This window comes from Cryptomeria japonica, chromosome 5 (assembly GCF_030272615.1).
Source record: "Cryptomeria japonica chromosome 5, Sugi_1.0, whole genome shotgun sequence".
Lineage (NCBI taxonomy): Eukaryota > Viridiplantae > Streptophyta > Pinopsida > Cupressales > Cupressaceae > Cryptomeria > Cryptomeria japonica.
In genome coordinates this window covers 287,916,712-287,935,283 of record NC_081409.1, presented here as the reverse complement: position 1 = coordinate 287,935,283, position 18,572 = coordinate 287,916,712, and the positions used below count along the sequence as shown (strand labels likewise).

General features: G+C 36.7%; 1 protein-coding gene across 13 annotated transcripts in view; it reads right to left on the bottom strand.

Moving 5' to 3' along the window:
• LOC131045838 (uncharacterized) overlaps nt 1-18,572 on the bottom strand; it is a 313,161-nt gene that overhangs the window by 168,970 nt on the left and 125,619 nt on the right. For 12 of the 13 annotated variants that reach the window (XR_009105875.2, XR_009105876.2, XR_009105873.2 and 9 more), the window contains 4 exons: nt 2,057-2,372; nt 1,761-1,844; nt 1,193-1,669; nt 262-850 (listed from right to left, as the gene is read on the bottom strand). Coding sequence is in view for 9 of the 13 variants with exons in the window: in XM_059221423.1 (XP_059077406.1) it covers nt 262-850; nt 1,193-1,669; nt 1,761-1,844; nt 2,057-2,372 (1,466 nt within the window). In the remaining 4 variants the exon portion in view is untranslated. The remainder of the gene's footprint in view (nt 1-261; nt 851-1,192; nt 1,670-1,760; nt 1,845-2,056; nt 2,373-18,572) is intronic. The other variant, XM_057979506.2, reaches the window with a different exon arrangement.

Genomic DNA, 18,572 nt, shown 5'->3' with positions numbered 1-18,572 from the left:
TGAAAATGACTTCTCTTACTATGAAAAACATTTCATCTATTTTTATCACAGAAGAAATTGAAAGAACACAATCTCACGTCACTCTCCTTTCTCACCCACCAAGAAAAAATAATTTTGCCCATAAAGGAGGTTATCAAATATACTAGTTATTAGTGACACTATATTAATGAATGGTATAGCTTTTCACTGTACAAAATGAATTAAATAGAAGACACACAAAAACAGATTCAACAAATGAAGTATCCAAGATAGAAAGTCTACCTGCAAATGCAATCCTCTCATCTTTGCTTTGTGAGAAGATTATGGCTTCCTCTTCGGACAGTAATGGTAAACTTTTCCCCATCATTGATTCCACCCAAGCTACACTAGTCTTTCCAGCAACATTAGGTAACAAGAATTCTTTCATATTTTCAATTATGACATTCTTGTTTTTTCTATGATTTTCCTTGCTTGACGACAAAGATAATACAAGTATAACAGCATCCAGAACAATCTTGTATAATGTAATGCGTCGGAAAGACACTTTATCTCCACCATCAGTTTGAGGTACTACCAATGTCACTAAAGATGATTCTATGCCCACAATGTTCTCATCAGTTGATTGACAAGAGGTCCCAACTCTAAGAGCTTCATACAGAGAGTTGAGTACAAAGTCTGGTGTATAGATATCCTGCCCAGAAATTGATGAAGATAGATAGGCTGTGTGCAAATGGTCTTCTTTTTCCATTGAAAGCAAGCAAGCTGCAAGCTCTTTACGCTGCACAAGTAATCTCGCAATTGTGCAAGAAAAAGAGAGAAGGGATGGAAAAGGAGGAGAATATTTTTCAAGGAATTTCAAGCATGCAATTATCTGCATGAAATGCACAACAGATCTAAAGGTGAAAACATTAACAAATTTAAAAACAACAATAGATAACTTTTGGCTTACTAAGTAAAGTGTTAACTAGAGATATAAACAGTTATTGAAATAGCAAGCAAATATAAAGATGTATAATTACATCAACAAAGCCCAGTTGCATGATGCAGTTGAAATAAAAATTAAACAAGTTCTACAACTCATGAACATGTTAATATGTGTATGAAAACAATACCCTTCAAAAACACCACCTAAATCATCCATAAACCATATAACATATCATATTAACATGTACTCTAATTAATAATCTACAGCAGTGATTTCACAATGCTTTACCACTTCAAATGTTGTTTCAACTAGAACAGCATGTTGAATAGCTGGTACAAGACTACCAAGGATTGCATGTGCATTTGGATGAGTTCCAATTTGCTCCAACCATCCCAGGTCATAATAAGGTGGAAAAGAGTTTCTTGTAGTCTCTTCAGGCATATCTCCCCTTGGTAGGATGCAACAGTCAAAGGAAGTGTTGAGTGTGGAAAAGTAACTTTGACCACTGTCTCCAGATGGTGATACCTCATTCAAGAACTCAAATGAGATATTGAACATACGGGCAAAGAAACATCGTGCTTGGCAACGGATAAGGCTATTCTTGTCAGAAAGCTTAGGAGAAAAATATTCTACAAAAGCCGTGACTTCTTTCTCATGAGACTTGTCAATGATCACCTTGCTTATTGCCAAATAAAGTTTTCTTGAGTCTACAAAGTTCTTCCCACCAGAACCTACAGATCCTTCCTGCATGTATAGAAGCTTGCACTGCAAGATCAAAAGTGGAATGAACCCATAGTAAATCAGTTGAGCGACAATGTGTGCCAGTGATTGATTAAAAAACAAATGAAGGGCATACCTGCCACATGAAAGGTAAGACCGAGACAAGCTCTGGTTCCTGACACAAAATCCTCCGTAGCCATCCCCAGGATTTTGACAAAGTCTAACAATTATCAAGAAAATGAAAACAACATTAAAAATAGATAATTCTGTTGTTTCCACACTTGATCTCGGAAGAAACTAGGTAAATCGGTACCAGCCAACTGAAAAAAAAATAGACATAGATATCAAAGGAGATAAGATATTTACATAAAACATAGATCTACAATAAATGCATAATAACAATGATGTGAATATAAAGTATCATAAAGCTACCTGAAGGCAAGTAATCTGTGCAAAATAGTCAGGAGATCTGCATTCCCGTAGCACACGGCCAAGTTGATATACTTTATCAACTTCTTCTAACTCTTCTATGATGGATTGTGGCAGCCTACCAACTACTCCAGATGTGTTCAGAAGTGTTACATTTCCTCTCCACTCGTAACTATCCAGTGAAATTTCACTAGAGGCAGTTCTATTAGTGTGTTCTCTATTCAGTTGATGGGAATATATTAATTCCTCTGCCTTAGCATCAGAAGTTGTTGCCTCTGATGCTAGATCATCTACTTTCAGGTTTCCTGCAGTATCATCACTGTGTGATAGTCAATACAATTGCCCAACTTTCAACAAACGTATTGTCAAGGAAGATAACATTTCAGAATAAATATAATTTGATCAACTTCCATCCAAATTAAACCACTATACTTTGGCCAAAGAGTTAAAATCTTTAAGTTATTTCTACAATGCATTTGCATCTCCACATGAACAAGACTGCCAAATATCAATGACCCCACCAATATATTCAAGTTCTCATAGAAAAAAAAAAGGAAGCAAGAAATTAAATTCATGTCCATATCAAATCACCAAAGTTGATCAATGGAATTCTAAAGCAAACTCAGTTATAATGGAAAACTGATAGGGTAAGAAGTATGCTAGGTTATGAAAAGTAACTAGATAACTCAAAAGCAACTAATCCCCAATTTATATTACCCAAGCACAACTACAAAGTAGCCATGTGGGGGAAGGACCCTTAAACAAAACACAGAGATCATGATGACCAAAAATGGATCTGGAATGGTGGACAGCAGGGAATTTATGTCACTAGATGCAAGAAACACAATTTTCCATTGAAAGAGACTTTAAGAATCGTAAGGGTGAAGGATATACAGTAAGGGCCATGAGTGAGGACAAATTGGAGGCACTTGATATGTAGATTTACCCTCTTCCTTTTACCACTGCTTCATTAAGTGAAAACAATGAGAAAGAGGTGACTTACAATGATGATTAGTATAAATAAGGCATCAAGTGCTGCCTCTAAAGAGATCTGAGACAAAATCTCATACCTTGTCACAACAGTGTGATTACTAAACATCTCATACCTTGTCACAACAGTGTGATTTCTAAATTCACTCATATCTTGTGGTGTTGATATGATTTCTAGATTCACTCATCGTCAACTTAAATACTATGTTACTAGTTCACAAGGGTGGCTGGATCCCAAGCCAGTTAGAACCCGGTTCACGATCTGGATCTGGTCCATTGTGGGTCCGTATAGGGTCCTGACCCTAGCCTATGGATCCAGCCCAAGCAAACTCAAGACATATTTAGTCCCCAGAAACATTGTTCTACTGAATTTAGAGAGCTTGTCATTTTTTTAACTTTTTTTAATTTGTTCTTTATTCCAAAAACATCATTATCCTAATTGGGCTCTGTCGTTCCATGTGAAAGCCCCTTTCTTAGTTAGATCAGTAAGGGGTGCTGCAATATTGGAGAACCCTTTTACAAAACGTCTATAGTAGCTGCATAGACCCACAAATCCCCTTAATTGTGTTAAGGTTCTAGGGGTGGGCCATTCCTTGATGGCACTTGGAGACTTTGGCATATAATGATTCAGACTCAAGAATATTTAATACCTCCTCAATGTGCTGGAGATGTTCTTCCCATGTCTTGCTGTAAATGAGTATATCATCAAAGAATATTAGTAGAAATTTCCTCAATTGTTGCCTGAACATATGATTCATGCATGACTGGAAGGTGGTCGGGGCGTTAGTGAGACCAAATGGTAGGACCAAAAACTCGAAATGCCCATAATGACATCTGAATGCTGTTTTTGGAATATCCTCTTCCCTCATTCTAATCTGATAGTATCCTGACCTTAGATCGATTTTAGAGAAATATCTTGCTTCGTGTAGTTCATCCATTAATTCGTCAATTCTCGGAATAGGGTATCAGTTTTTTATAGTCTTTTAATTCAGGGCCTTGTAATCGATGCACATTCTCATCGTCACGTCTTTCTTCTTGACCAATACCACTGATGAAGCAAAGGGACTGCTGCTTGGTTGGATATGTCCCATTTCTAATAACTCTTTTATGGTTTTTTCAATCTCCTCTTTGAATTTGTGGGGATGGCGGTAAGGAGTTGTAATGACTGACGGGTTTTGCTCCTTCTAACTCAATGGAGTGTTCAAATCCCCTTTTTGGGGGTAAGCCCGAGGGAATGTCTTTGAATACCTTTTTGTGTCTCTTAAGGATGGGTTGAATATCTCTATGAACGGCTTGATCTTCGGTTGGAGATTTATCCAAGACCATACATTGGGCGAGCCACTCTCCTTGATCATGCCTAAGGATTTTTTCCATTTTATTACATGATACTATCCTTGGAGAGCCATCGGGGATTCCTTTTAAGGTTATTTCTCTCCCTTCATGTTGGAAGCATATCTCCCGATTTGGACTGTCCATGGTGAACCAACCCAATGAGTTTATCCATGGCATCCCCAAAATGATGTCGTTCTCTAAATTCACCACAAAGAAGTTCCTCTTAATTGTATGTCCCCCCAAGGTGACTTCCAATTGAGGTATAATTTTAGTGCACCTATCTATGACTCTGTTGCCCATGATCACTTCAAACCCTCCAAACTCTTGAGTTTTTAACCTTCTCTTTGCCGCTAAATGTTTGCTAATGAAATCATGTGAGGCTCCTGTGTGTACCAAGACGATTACTTTCTGTCCTTTGATTATCCCTTTGAGTTTGAAGCATCTATTCTCACTTCCTTGAGTGATGACTGCCAAAGTACTCAGCTCGTTGTCTTCAAACCTGGCCCTTTTATAGGGTCTTTCCTCATCCCGTATTTCTTTTGTGTTATTTAACTGTCCTCTTTTACATTCATGGCCCTTCCCCCATGGGGCCTTGCATTTGAAACATAACCCCTTCTCCATGAGTTCCTCTCTCTCCTTACATCGGTGATTCATACTCCAAGGTTTGTTGCAAAAGCAACAGGGCCTCTCTCAGTGGTCCCTCTTGGGTGCCTCATTCCTATGCGGTGTTTTGGCTGGGATGTTCTTGGGGGCATTATATTCGACCATCCTAGTTTTCTTAATGGCCTCTACTAAGTTTTGTGGTTCCATGGGTTTTACAAAAAATTTAATAGTCTTTCAAGCCTTCTAAAAACATGTGAGCCTTCTTTGGGATAGGTTGGGGACCATTACTGATAGGTATTGCAATTGGTTGATATAGTCTTCAATGGTTCCCGATTGCTTAAGGTGGGTTAACTCTTGGAAGTACCATTCTGAGTCCTTCTGATCAAACCGGCTGACGAGTTTTTGAGTAAACTCATTATAGGTAGAGATATTTTTGTGGCCTAGGGTACTGAGACCATTATGCCACCAATTATGGGCTGCTCCGGTTAAATGGAGTATGGCAGACTTGATAGCATCTCCTTCGGTCATGGAGCTGTATGAAAGGTATGTATCTAGTTTTTGGACCCAAGCTTGGGTGATATCCTTCCCTGACCCATCAAAGCATGGTAGGGACATTTTGTTAACTTTAGCTTTGAGGTTTTTACCCATATGCTTCCTCCTTCTACCTTCAATAGTCTTCGACTCACAGAAGTCCCTGAAGGAAACAACCCTCTAAACTTCCGGCTCTAATCTAGCATAAATTTGGGCGATTTCTTCCACCCCAAGTGTGGCTTGCTCCTCTTCATCCCCCATATGTTCTTCTCCTGGAAGGAATTCGAACATTGTTTGTCTAGAACTTTGAGGAGATCGTTCATTGTCGGCATGATTAGAGTGTGTCTCTCTTCTAGGGTTTGGAATATCTCTATTGTTGTTGTTTGTACTTTGGAGGATTAATTGGCTCATTCTTTCGAATTTCTCATTGGTTTGCTCCATCAGAGTTTTAAGTTGTTTGGCTAATTGATTGGCCATTACTTTCGTACCTTTCTTCCTCTGATATGTGATCATAAACTAAGTCTCCCTTCCACAGGTTGGCAGGATTATGCTCTGATACCACTGTAATGTCCCTACTAGTTAGAGATCACTTTCCTGCAAAACAGACTGTTAAAATGCAACCAAATATATATTACTAATCTAATTTGCAATTAAACTTCAATTACTTAATTAAAACTAATCTCAATTCTTAGGTAATAAAAAGGATACGAATGAAGTATTGGGATATGTCCTTAGGCGGTTGTAATGCTCGCCTTCTCGGAATCCATTATGGTTCCAAGCCTTACCAAGAAAATCGATAGATAATTCGATTCCCGTCTTGGACATAGCATCTTACATCCAAGCCTACCAAGGAAGATCGTCATATATGATCACTTCCTGCCTTGGATGATACACATCTTATCATCCAAGTCTACCAGAGAGGACCGGCAAGATCCGTCTCTTCTTGGGTGAGCTTCCAACACCCAAGCCTTTATCATATATGCATATGAGTACTCAGTACATACTGCCTACCAGGGATATCATAATCCCGAATTAGGCTAAGGGGATTTTCTCCCAATAGCCTCCATCACATAGCCAAATTATTGTTATTCATATAACATTTTATATTTCATTGTCATTTTTAATATATAATTTATGCCTGCCTCTACATATTTCTTAATTACTATTATTGATCCTACAAACATACATATATCCTGCATACATACATATATATATTGGTACATATACATGAGACAATATAATTATAAGACTATAACTCTATCAAAGAGATTCGTGATCTATCACATATGACAGATCTATTATAAACATATGTGTGTGTGTGGCACACACGTCCACAAATATATATATCCCTGTGGCATACAAACTGACATCTTACCTTTTTCGTAGTCTGTTGGCGCAGCCTTTCTTCCTCCTGTTTCCCCTTATTACCATGCCTCCTCCTTCGGTCTGCAGGCTTGTCTTACCTTATACCCGTGGAGGGGAGGGGTTGCGTCCCACCACAGGGTCCCTTCCGTGGGAGGGGTGTGACGGTGGTCGCAGCCCAGGGCTGCGACTCCCATCCCACCACTTCCCGCGGGGGGTAATAACATGGTGTTAACCTTTTTAAAATGAACTTATATAATGTATTAATACTATTTAATAATTAACATCATTTAATTATTTAATAATTTATTTCTTCATTATTTAATATATTAAATATATTAACATTATTTAATATTTTATTTCTTATATTAACCTTATTTAATATATTAACATTATTAATAATTTATTTCCTCTTTTAATATATTAACATTATTTTAATAATTTATTTCTTCATTTTATATATTTCTAATGAACTCATTAATATATGCTATTATCATTATTGGTGTATTCCTTCACCCTCTGCATAAATTTATTTAATTATTATTAATAACTTCATACATTTACTGCGGGTAATAATCCGAGTAGGGTTTACGAATGCAAAAAAATAAAGGGTAGATTTCTATGATACCGAGGTAAGATTTACATCATGTGATACAGTAGAGGGTTCTCACATTTGCACATTTTTTGGACACGTTGTACTGTCCACTGTGATGTCCCCAAACAGAATTCTATCAAGTATTGTTGATAATGAGAAAGCTCCTTGTATTATCTTTATGGATGGTTGGAATTGTTTGTCATCAATATCAAGATTGTTATACATTTGCTTGAATCGATAAAGCATTAAGCAGCAGAAAGAAAGGAACGTCAATTATGCTTCTAGCATTCCAAACTTGAAGACATATTAACATGGCAATGTTAAGGGGTCGACTTATTAAGACAATGGCTCATAATAGATAATATCTAAAAGAAGAATACTAAAGAGCGAATATCATAAGAGCAACAAGGATGTCATTTTCAGCGATGAAGATAGACAGTGAACAACAGCAGTTTGCATTATTTAAAGGGAAGACGGATAATCTAATAATTAGTCATGAATATCAAACTTAATGACATTATAACACATACGGGCAAGCATTGATGAAACGATGATCAAGAATATCAAATAGACATCAATAAGGATAACAAATCAATTAGTACTGATTATACATGAAGTTACGGGAAGATATTACGCCTTGCTTGTATAACGTAAGGACTACTCACAGTTGCAACGAGATAAGCCATCATCAAAAGACTAGTGAGAGCTTAGTATTTTAACGACATAGTACGACGATTATGAGGAATGACATATCAGGGGCCCTAAGAAAGCTCACGGAAATAGCTTTGTTCTCAGACACTATCACCACATAACCTCCCATGAATATCGGAATTCAAACAAGATACAAACCAGGGAAGATACATTATTTATGCATCGATAAGAATGATTGGGGACCATTATAGAGGTTAAAGAATGATTAAGGTATGAGGCAATATGAACATGTGCAGCAATCAATCAAAATGGACGAGTAATGAAAGATGCGAGTTATGGTATCCATTAAGAGCATGATTCTATTATGGCCAATTGGTGGGGTAAAAGGTGACAAAGACTAATAGCAGCGTGGAGACCAAATAAATTAAGTGTGAATTCTTTACAAGGTAGACTTCCTTTGAAGTCGATAAAGACAACAATTACGATCAGGTATGGTGGGTTGAACCATGAGCAAGCATGATTTTCCTAGACAAGGATTAGTGTTATGCCTTGCACACACTCCCTGTCTCTGACAGGGACCCCCCTTCTTACCTTTGTTTGCCTCGTCGAGGTCCTGAAATAAGTTTTGTTAGTCTGGCAAAGAGAGAGAGAGAGAGAAAGCTAGGTCCTAAAGTATGGCAAGAAGCAAACCAGAGCATGCCCGTAGATTTGACCCAAGAGTTTGGGTGTCTCCATTAAAAGCCAAGTCTTCAGAAAGCCAAAGAAATAACCAACTCACCACCTTAGGGCATTTGAGAAGCAACATTTGAAGGATGACTCTAAATTTGATAAGTGGCAGCAAAATGAGAGAATTCTCAATTGCCAGAGTGTTTGAAAAGGTTGAAATTTTGAAGGCAAGCAAATTTCCAGTGTTTTCTTCTTCGCTCACGCCCTTGCCAAAGGCATGAAAAATACTGAAATAAGTATACACTTAGCTTTTTCAAACTTGGAAATTAAAATTCGGTCTTTTCAAAGACAAAAGATAAGTCGTCGTTTTTCGCCCTTGTTAATGCCTAAAACAACACTAATGTTTCACCTTAAAAAGGAAAAAGGGGGGTCATAATTTTAAAACAAGCATAGCTAAATAAGCTTGTGCATTCTTTTTTCTTTGCCTTCGCTTAAGCCGTTAAAAACACCAAAATAGTTTGGTGACATTTTAAAAGGAAAAAAATAAAGTTCGGGTTTAGTAGTCAGGGGCTACGTTTTTTTACCCCTATTGTTAACCCCGCCAAAAACACCGAAATGAGAAACAAATTTCAATCTCTTTTTTAAGAGGAGGAAAATCACAAGTCTCTTTTTATTTTCGCCTTGTTATTCGTGTGGAAAATACCAAAAAGAGAACAAGCCAAAAAGTGAAAAAACATTAACTCTTGCAAACAAATTGAAATTCGGCAAAATCAGTTTGTAAGTCATCATCGCCCTTATTTATACCGAAAAGTGCTAAGTGTTTTAAAAATCAAAACAAAAAAAATAATGTTCGGGCGTTTTACTTAAAAAGAGATGCAAAATCGTATTTTTGATCCCCCTTGTGATTCTTGTCAAAAACACCAGAAAAAGCATGAACTTAAAGAACAAAGCGAGAAGTAAAGGTTCGTCTTTTGAAATGAAAAGAAACAAAGGGCAAACTAAAAACGTTTTCTTCTGGGCCCTTAATATCGCCGATTAAAGTCACGCAAAGAGCAAAGGGGATTTTCAAGAGGAGTTAAGTCTTTTTTTTGCCCAGTGCTATTGCAAATAGTGATGCAAAGGGCGGATTGCATTTTTAAAATGCAACAAAGAAGAAAAACGTAAAGGGTAAAGGGCATTTGAAGGGGAAAACACAGGCAAGAAGGATCGCATTGCAAATCACATTCTTCAACCAAAACATGAAAGGAGAAGCCACTCAAAATGCAGAATACAAAATGTGTTTCAGTCAAAGAGATCCTCATTCACAAGCAAAAACACCTTCAAATCAGAAATCGTAGCATTCAAAACATGAAGCAAAGCAACCAAGAAGAAATTCCACAATGCTTCAAAGGGAAGCATTCAAAATACAAGCAAACAAGAAAAAAATGAAGGGCATTCGAAAATCACACCCCATCTGGCTTCATTTTTCAGAAACATTTCTAGAGTCAGCAAGCAAAACACTCTAGCATTCCCAAGTATGCTTCTATGACTAAGTTGGCAAGTTAATGTAAAGTTTTGTGTTTCAAAAACGGTAATAAAATCTTGCAATTAAACCCTGGGTTAACTAAATGAGCACTTGTGGTTCACATATTTTAAAACTTCATTCAAAAATCAACCCAGGATAAACCCTAGGTCAACTAAACACTGCCAAGCTTAAAACAAAATTTTAAAAAACCCTGCCGACACAAAACTTGAGATTAGCAATGCAAAAAGTGAAATGAAACTTGTTCCTTGCAGACTTGCTAATTTCGAAAATTTCCCCAAACTTTGTCAACATAAGTCTTAGATAGCATAATGCACATCAAATTTTATTTTCGGAAAACTTTGCATAAGCCCTAAAGTATACACAGCAACTGCAAGCCGTTATCTGTCAATTTAGCATTCAAATCTACCTTTACACTGCTATGAGATTTTAATCTAGATCATTTAATCATTATGCTGAAGATTATCTACTAACGTCATCTTGGGCATAGCTAACCCCTACTTATTCATTTAAAAAACCCATCGTAATTTGCATCCTTGTGCAATGTAGATGCCTCCTAAGGTGGTCGATTCTTCCAAGGCACCCGAAGCGCCAAGCACTATAGGCCGGCAAAAAGGGTGGTGATAGTCAATGACATGGTGATAGCTGATTTCACTCCTGAAGCCCTTAACGAAGTCTTTGGCATTCGTGTTCACGAGGATGCAATTGTTGTACACATGGATGAAGCATAGGCCATATATTACCAAAACCCTGTTAAATGCAAAAAAAAAAAATGAACAGCAATTGGTTTAGGGAAAAAAGACCCGACAACTCCAAAATCCTTAAGAAAACCTACACAAGCGAGTTTAACGAAGAATATGGGTATATGGTCACCCTCCTTAGCCACATCATGGGATTGCCTCACTCCAACATGTTTGAAGAGTGGATGTTTTATTATGCCAAGGAGGTTTTTGGGGGTAAGATCTGGTTAGATTGGGCCCAAATGATCAGCGACAACATCCATGAGCAGTTGGTGCAACTATCAAAAAAGAGGATGTTCACTATGTCCTCTTATGTGGTATATATTCTGGCTCGACATTCTAGGCTATTAGGACTGATCCACCTTGGCGAGATTGGAAATGGGGACAAATAGAAGAAAGTGCACAAGTGCTATCCCTACCTTGTAATGTCCCCACTTGGGATTTCCCTTAATTTAAACCTGAGACATCCATTCTAACCACAAATTAGAATAGTAATATATTAATAAATACAATTTTATCAGAATTAGATACAATTTACTATAAAATTCTGAGATTAATTCGAATAATGGAACTTATCTTGATCAGCTTTCCGGATTTTGACAATTGAGGATATGTTGTGACTGATAGAGTTAATGATACCAGCAGTTCTGAAGGTGTCATTCATTGATATGAGTATGCAATTTGTGTCTATGACTGATTTTGTAATGGAAACTGTACTGTCGTGGTTTGTGTTGTAGTTCTTTGTCACTATGCTATGTATATACTGTCATCCTTGACACCAATCCATGTCTTCATGCGATCTGGTTTACTGACTCTGTGCATATACAACCACCCAACTGGGCAATGATGGTGGTGTTCTTCCAGTTTTCTATCCATAAGTATATATAACCACTTTATGCCAGAATGTGAATGAACAACTCAGCTCATCCCCATGCATACCACTAAGAATAAAGATGTTACTGCTTGTAACATAATAACAGTTCTGATCTTATCAATCCATGGTGATGTTATTGGATGCTTTGATTCCTTTCCTTTATATCTCTCAATGTGAGGGAGAGGTCACACCACTTCATCACGTATACCCTTTGGCAAGAGACACACCCTTTCACCATTAGCACCCTTTGAAAGAGTGCAACACTTCATTATTTCTGCCCTTTGAAAGGGACACAACCTCTCATAATCAGATCTGCATTTATTATTTAAATCAGATCTACACCTCTCATTTTCAAATTATTCCCCCTCTCAAATGAGGTTCTCTTCTCCCTTTTATATCTCATTGTTGAGGGAGTCACAACTTTTCCTTTCATGTCTTTTGACTTTTCATTAACTTAATTAATTTTTACTTAATCATATTTAATTATATTTAATTATATTATTTTATATTTTAATTTAATTTTAAATATTTTAATTTTATTATTATCATTTATTATTAAATTTTATTTCAAAGTGGGGACATTACATAGCTTCATTTCCACAACATAGACCAAAGGGAGAGAAACAATGCAGCGTATGCAGTAGGCCAATATGAGCGAGTGAATGATGCTTTCACCATGCGAATGGTAAGAATGCAAGAGGGACTACAGCAAAGGCTGTCCAAATAGGCAATTGCACAGATGAAGCAATATGGGGCATGGTTCATTCAGTTTCCTAAATTCTCTTGAGAATTTCAAGATTTGAAGGATCACCAAACCGACTCCCTAAATACCCTGCTGACAAACTAGTACTCCTAGAGGTAGCCAAACAAGCAAAGGCCACAGGGACAATCCTAAGGGAGAAAAAAGTCATAGGAATATCGTTTCAAATGACAATTGGAGACAGCGATGTATATCTGAAAAACTCCTACACAAGCAAAACGGTCAGCTAAGGAATTGGCATAGTATGGCTTACAAGAGCACCCCAGTAGGAAGAAATCTACAGGGCTGGGACGGAAGGCCTATGGAAGGCACTACAGACATAAGATGAACATAGAAGATTACTGGGCCAACTACAGTGATGATTTCGAGGTCTGAAGAAGAGAGTGCTCCAGATTAAGCCTATACCAAATCAAGACCTTTGAGTATGCCCAAATTCCAGACCAGATAGATGATGATGAGGAGTGCTTGTAGCACCATGCCTACAACTCTATCAAGGATCACCCTCCGGCTTTGGTTAACTGGTCTCAGGATCCTATCACCAGCTTAGAGGTGATAATGAAGGGACCTAAGAGATTCACTGACACTTGGATACAGTAGTGCACTGAAGAGCTAACTCATGAAGGTGTGAAATTCACCTATAACCTGATTGGAAGCCTTGAGTCTCAATCTTCAAACAAAGGAAGAGAAAACTTAAATTAATCAGATTTAATTATGCAGCGTTGCACACCTATGAAAATTTGTTTTTACCAATCTTTCCTTATGTGTCCTTTTCTTCTTCTTCTAGCATCTTTACCATTTTACCCATGCATAGGTGATTAGGCTCCCAGGCCCCTTTGCAAGAAAAGCAAAGATTTTGTCTTCTTAGTTCATACTTGCTGCCTTCATTATTTCATGCACTGGAAGAATCCTTCTCTTTTACTTCTGCTTTCTCTCTATCCAAGAAAGGTTTCAATTTATTATCACAACAAAATATTGCCCTTCTAACTAATCCCCCTCTAACTGATAGGAATCCAAGAATTCCCTTCCTCAATTTGCCAATAGGACAGAAAACAGCTGAGGTACATCATAACTCTAATTAATGGACAAAACCATAATTGTTTGTATAGCTGCAATAACATCATTGTCATGATCTTCTATGATTGAAGCAAAGAAATGGTGAAACATGTTGTGTATTGCTGTGAAAGTACATTTGTCTTCTTCCTCAATGACAGGATGATATTTTCAGATTCAGTTTCAAAGCTGATATTCTAATGGCATCGTACCTCTTTCAGATTTGGACAATATCATATTAATATCCTTTTGACAGCATATGTTAGATTATTGTTATTTGGTTGTGGTTGGTTGTAAACAGTTATAACTATCTCAAACTTCCTTTACTTTGTTTACACATTAAAAAAAACAAGTAATAAAGTGCAGTTTGAATTGGAAGGAACTCGGACAGCAGTTTGAATTAGAAGGAAGTTAGACTTGTTAATAATATAATAAATAACTAATAACTACTTGCTCCAACCGATGCTAACTATATTCATCCTTTATATTCATGGTTGGCTCGATGCTTAAGTAGGTTTTTGTGTGTGCATTGAAGGAAGATTGATGTGAAAAAAGAATTATGTGTTTATAATGTGCTGTGAACAAGAAAGGTGAAAGTCTTCTTTGTATGAAAAGTAGTAAACATGAAGACAAACTTCTGGAATTGCATTGGAGTATAAATTGCTGAGTCATTTCTTAATGAATTAAGAATTGTAGAGATTGTAGTGAAGAGCCGGAGAACAGATTTTGTGAAGGAAGTCAGTGTTATTTCTCCTTTCAGATTTTCAGAACTACTGGAAAGTAAAGTGTATGCTGTGAAAAGAGTTATTACTTTGTTCAGACCAGCAGGTATATCATTATTTTGAATTAGACATTCATAAGACTGTTGGTTAAATCATTCATAGTCATTTGTGACATAATATCGATAGTATCACTGCTGTTCCTTCTCTCAGAATATTATTTAACAGTGAACGGAGTTGCTGAAGACTGTATTTGCAGATATTCCAGATATTGATTATATACAAGTTGTTCTGTGCAATGACACACAGATTTGTTGATTTTCAGAATTGGATTCTCTTTTCAGAATATCATTAAGAGTTGATTGTCTACTTTTTTAGTGAATTCTTTTGATCAATCCAAAGACATAATATTCTTAAGCTCTCAAAGTTTGCATTGTAAAGGTTAATATTTGTGAAGCCATGTTTGATTATATATTCTATTTAATCAATTTTCTTGGCGTTGGTGCTCTGAGTATAAGAGTTGGTGCTCTTAAGCAGAAGGGATTTGGTGATTCCTTGGGTTGGTGCCTTTAAATTTGTAAAATATTTTAATCATGAAGCTGGAATAGGACAGTAGATCCTAGCAGCATTTCTCACTGAGATTTTCCCATCTTGGGTTTCCACGTATTCGCTTGTGTCTTGATTTTTCTATGTGGTGTTTACTTTCAGATTTCAGTTCAGTATTTTCATCTTATTTTTCAGTTTAAAAAAGTATCTTATGAAAGACGTAAGTTGGATAAAGATTTGAAAGTTATTTACAACTGATTCACCCCCCACCTCTCAGTAGTAAATCTGTGTTCTACACTTCATTCTTAGCTCTATATAGTTTTCTAGAGACATGTCATGATACAATCCTCCTTCTATCCAATCTTGTCGAAATTGCTCATCTAGATCAATTGTGGGTTTATTGACTTGTCACTTTTTGATGTTCCACCTTAGATGGGAATCTTGAACTTGTTGTAGACATATGTTTAATTGGAGTTTGAATGTTGATGGATTGATTTTTATTACCTCCTTTGTTGCCATTTTCATTCACTTGTTTTAGTATGCCCAAAAATTGAGTTAATTTTTCTTGAGTGCTTCTGATTTGTGCAATGGATGGATTCATTTTAGTTTTGACATTGTGCCATTTCTCAAATGGTTTTCATCTCCTACCCATCTGAAATGTTCTTCTCACAGGCTGGCAAGTTCATTAGCTCTAATACAACTTCAATGTCCTATTTTAAGAAAAATGCAATATAACCAAAAAATGCAAATGCTCAGATACCACTTGTAATGTCCCCTTTTAGGATATCTTGGGATATTGGGACAATTACCTTGAATTCTCTATTCTTGTTATGAATTGCAATGTATGATACCAATTAAAACTTATATAATTGAAAGAATATAAATAATTATAATGTAATTACAAGAATAAAGACTAATATCAATACCACTGCTACCTCTGATTATACAATTAGATGTATGCTAAGTGATTTGATCTTATAGATATATATTGCACTTGGTGTAACAATATGCTGATAACTTTCCCTTTCACCTATATTGATGAAGGATAAAGATTGGATAAGAAAATAATGTTGTATCTGACACGATCTTAAGGATCATGCGAAGTTAGGATATTCCAATCTGCAATAATATATAGATATAGATATAGATATATGTGTTCCTCCCAATATATCAATGTGAATAATGCAATGAACCTCTCCCACTACTAATGCTGATATCAAATGCTATATCTGATAATATTCCTTCAAATCATGCAATCGATAATCCTTGTCGTGTCTGATATGTCGACACACTAATGCAATTCCAAATATACTAATATCACTTATAGTGATATGTTGTTGTTTCTGATTTGGATATCTATGCTTGCAACAATAAAGAATGGTGTTGTTTCTGATTTGGATATCTATGCTTGCAACAATAAAGAATGGTGTTGTTTCTGATATGAATATGTATGCATGCAACCGGAGATGCCAAAGGCACTGCTCGATAGAGATCCATAAGGGATACAAGAATAAATAAGATACAAAAACTGATGCTGATTCATTCATTCAGATCTTCCTTATATAACTTCCTCCTGTTAAGAGTTGTGAGTCTTGTGACTCTTCAATCAATGAAGAGTTGTGTCTTCATTATAATCGCAGCCCCTTTAAAATAATAAGGCATCACACCTCTTTGACTTAATATTCTTTTGAGAATGCTAATGATTATTTGTCCTTCCTTAATCGCTTCCTTGGAGAGAAATAATCGCTGACTGAATCCAAGGTGGCGATAAGGCTTAATTGACTTTGTCTTCGACACCCTCTTTCGTGTCAATGGGAGACTAATACACTCGACCGCTCCATTACGTCGAAATATATTTTACATCCTTTAAGTAGTAACTGAGAGGCCACGGTCACACAACTCTTTATCCCGACTATCATTCCTGTCTCCCGTGAGTTTCCTTAGAGAAGGATCGAACTCCTATATGCAATATGATACTTCTTAATGCCACACATTCTCATGGAACAATGGTACGTTTAAGGCACCCTCAAATATTCAAGGCACGACACAATGAATCTTCCAATGGGACATTAATCTTTGATATTTGACTTTAGGAGAACTGTCGTAAATGACAACCAGTGTTGAAGATATCGATGACGGCATATAAATACTTCATTAATCATATGTGGATGATCTACTCCAAGCTTGTTGTTTGGTCGATGTTTATTATACTTTGGTTGTTCAATATATTATAAATTTTTAACTTATAACAGATTAGAGGTGTCTCCATGTACGATCAATGTGGTACTGATATTGGAGTATACCTCTGCAATTGGCTGTCTTCATGATGTCTTGATGGGATATGTTACTTATCATCTTCCTTGTTTTTCCTCTATATGACAAATCTTATAGATCACTGCATAGGAGATCTTCATCTATTATAATCATAGCCTCAACATGCTCTTAAAGCCTTCCTTCCTTGATTAGTATATATCAAACTTCTTGTTTTCCATACCCTTATCTTATTCTCTATGCTTTACTTGGATTCTTGATATAAAATCGTGAATCTTACGAATAAGACAATTTTCCTTAATAAAATCTTCATGCTACAATCTTTATCAACTACCTATTGAGCTTCTTTAATTGCTATGTACAAATTTGTTACTGTCTTCTTAAGGCAAAGATGGGGACATTACATATTTGTAAACCCTCTGTGAGATCTCCAGCAGAAACCTCCAACATCTGTACTTTGTAGTGCAACTATGAATCCTGTTTGAATCCACCCAAAATATGGAATTAGGTTTCCGCCCAATCTCGAGATATCCCAAGGATTTTCATCCTAAGGTTTCTGAATCAAACGCTAGAAGCCCTCAAAGCTTTTCAAGAGAAATAATGATGGCACGCCTTGCTGATCACCAGTTTCAATATAACAAACATAGAAACGACAAACAATTGATAGGTAATTAATAATAGGAAGTTCAGGTATTAGCCAAGAAAAAATAACCTCAACAGTCTGCTACAAATATGACAAAGAATCAATAGTGCCTGTCCCGGCATCCATCATATGCACAACAGAACAATGGAGACTTAAATGTTTATTTGATTCCCTCTTATTACAAGGTTTACCGATTCTTATTGAAATCGGTCTATCTCACAACTACAAAAACATAACTCCTTGCCAACTTTCTGGCCAATCCCTACACAACCCCAACGATCCTTCAGGTTAGGCTCCCAGTTGATCTGCACTAGTCGGGTTATTCTCCCTTTTGACTGATTCTCTATTCGACCAACCCCAATACACATGTTGTCACTTGTTAAATACAGAGGCATTAGGATCGGTTGGCTAACGGCTGCCAGCATGGCCTTGACAACAGACTGCCACCACGAACCGTTGTAACTGACTACCCTTGATGTGCAACTATCGATCGGTATGCAGAACTTAGAATTCTGAAGTGAAAACATCTTCCTATTACAGTTAAGACAGGAACAGAAACAACGGCCAACTTCCCCAAACCTGCGACAGGAAGCAGAAAGGAAAACTGAAAAAAAAAAAAAAAAAAAAACAGTGAAAGGAGTAAATGCCCCAGCATCAAACTCCC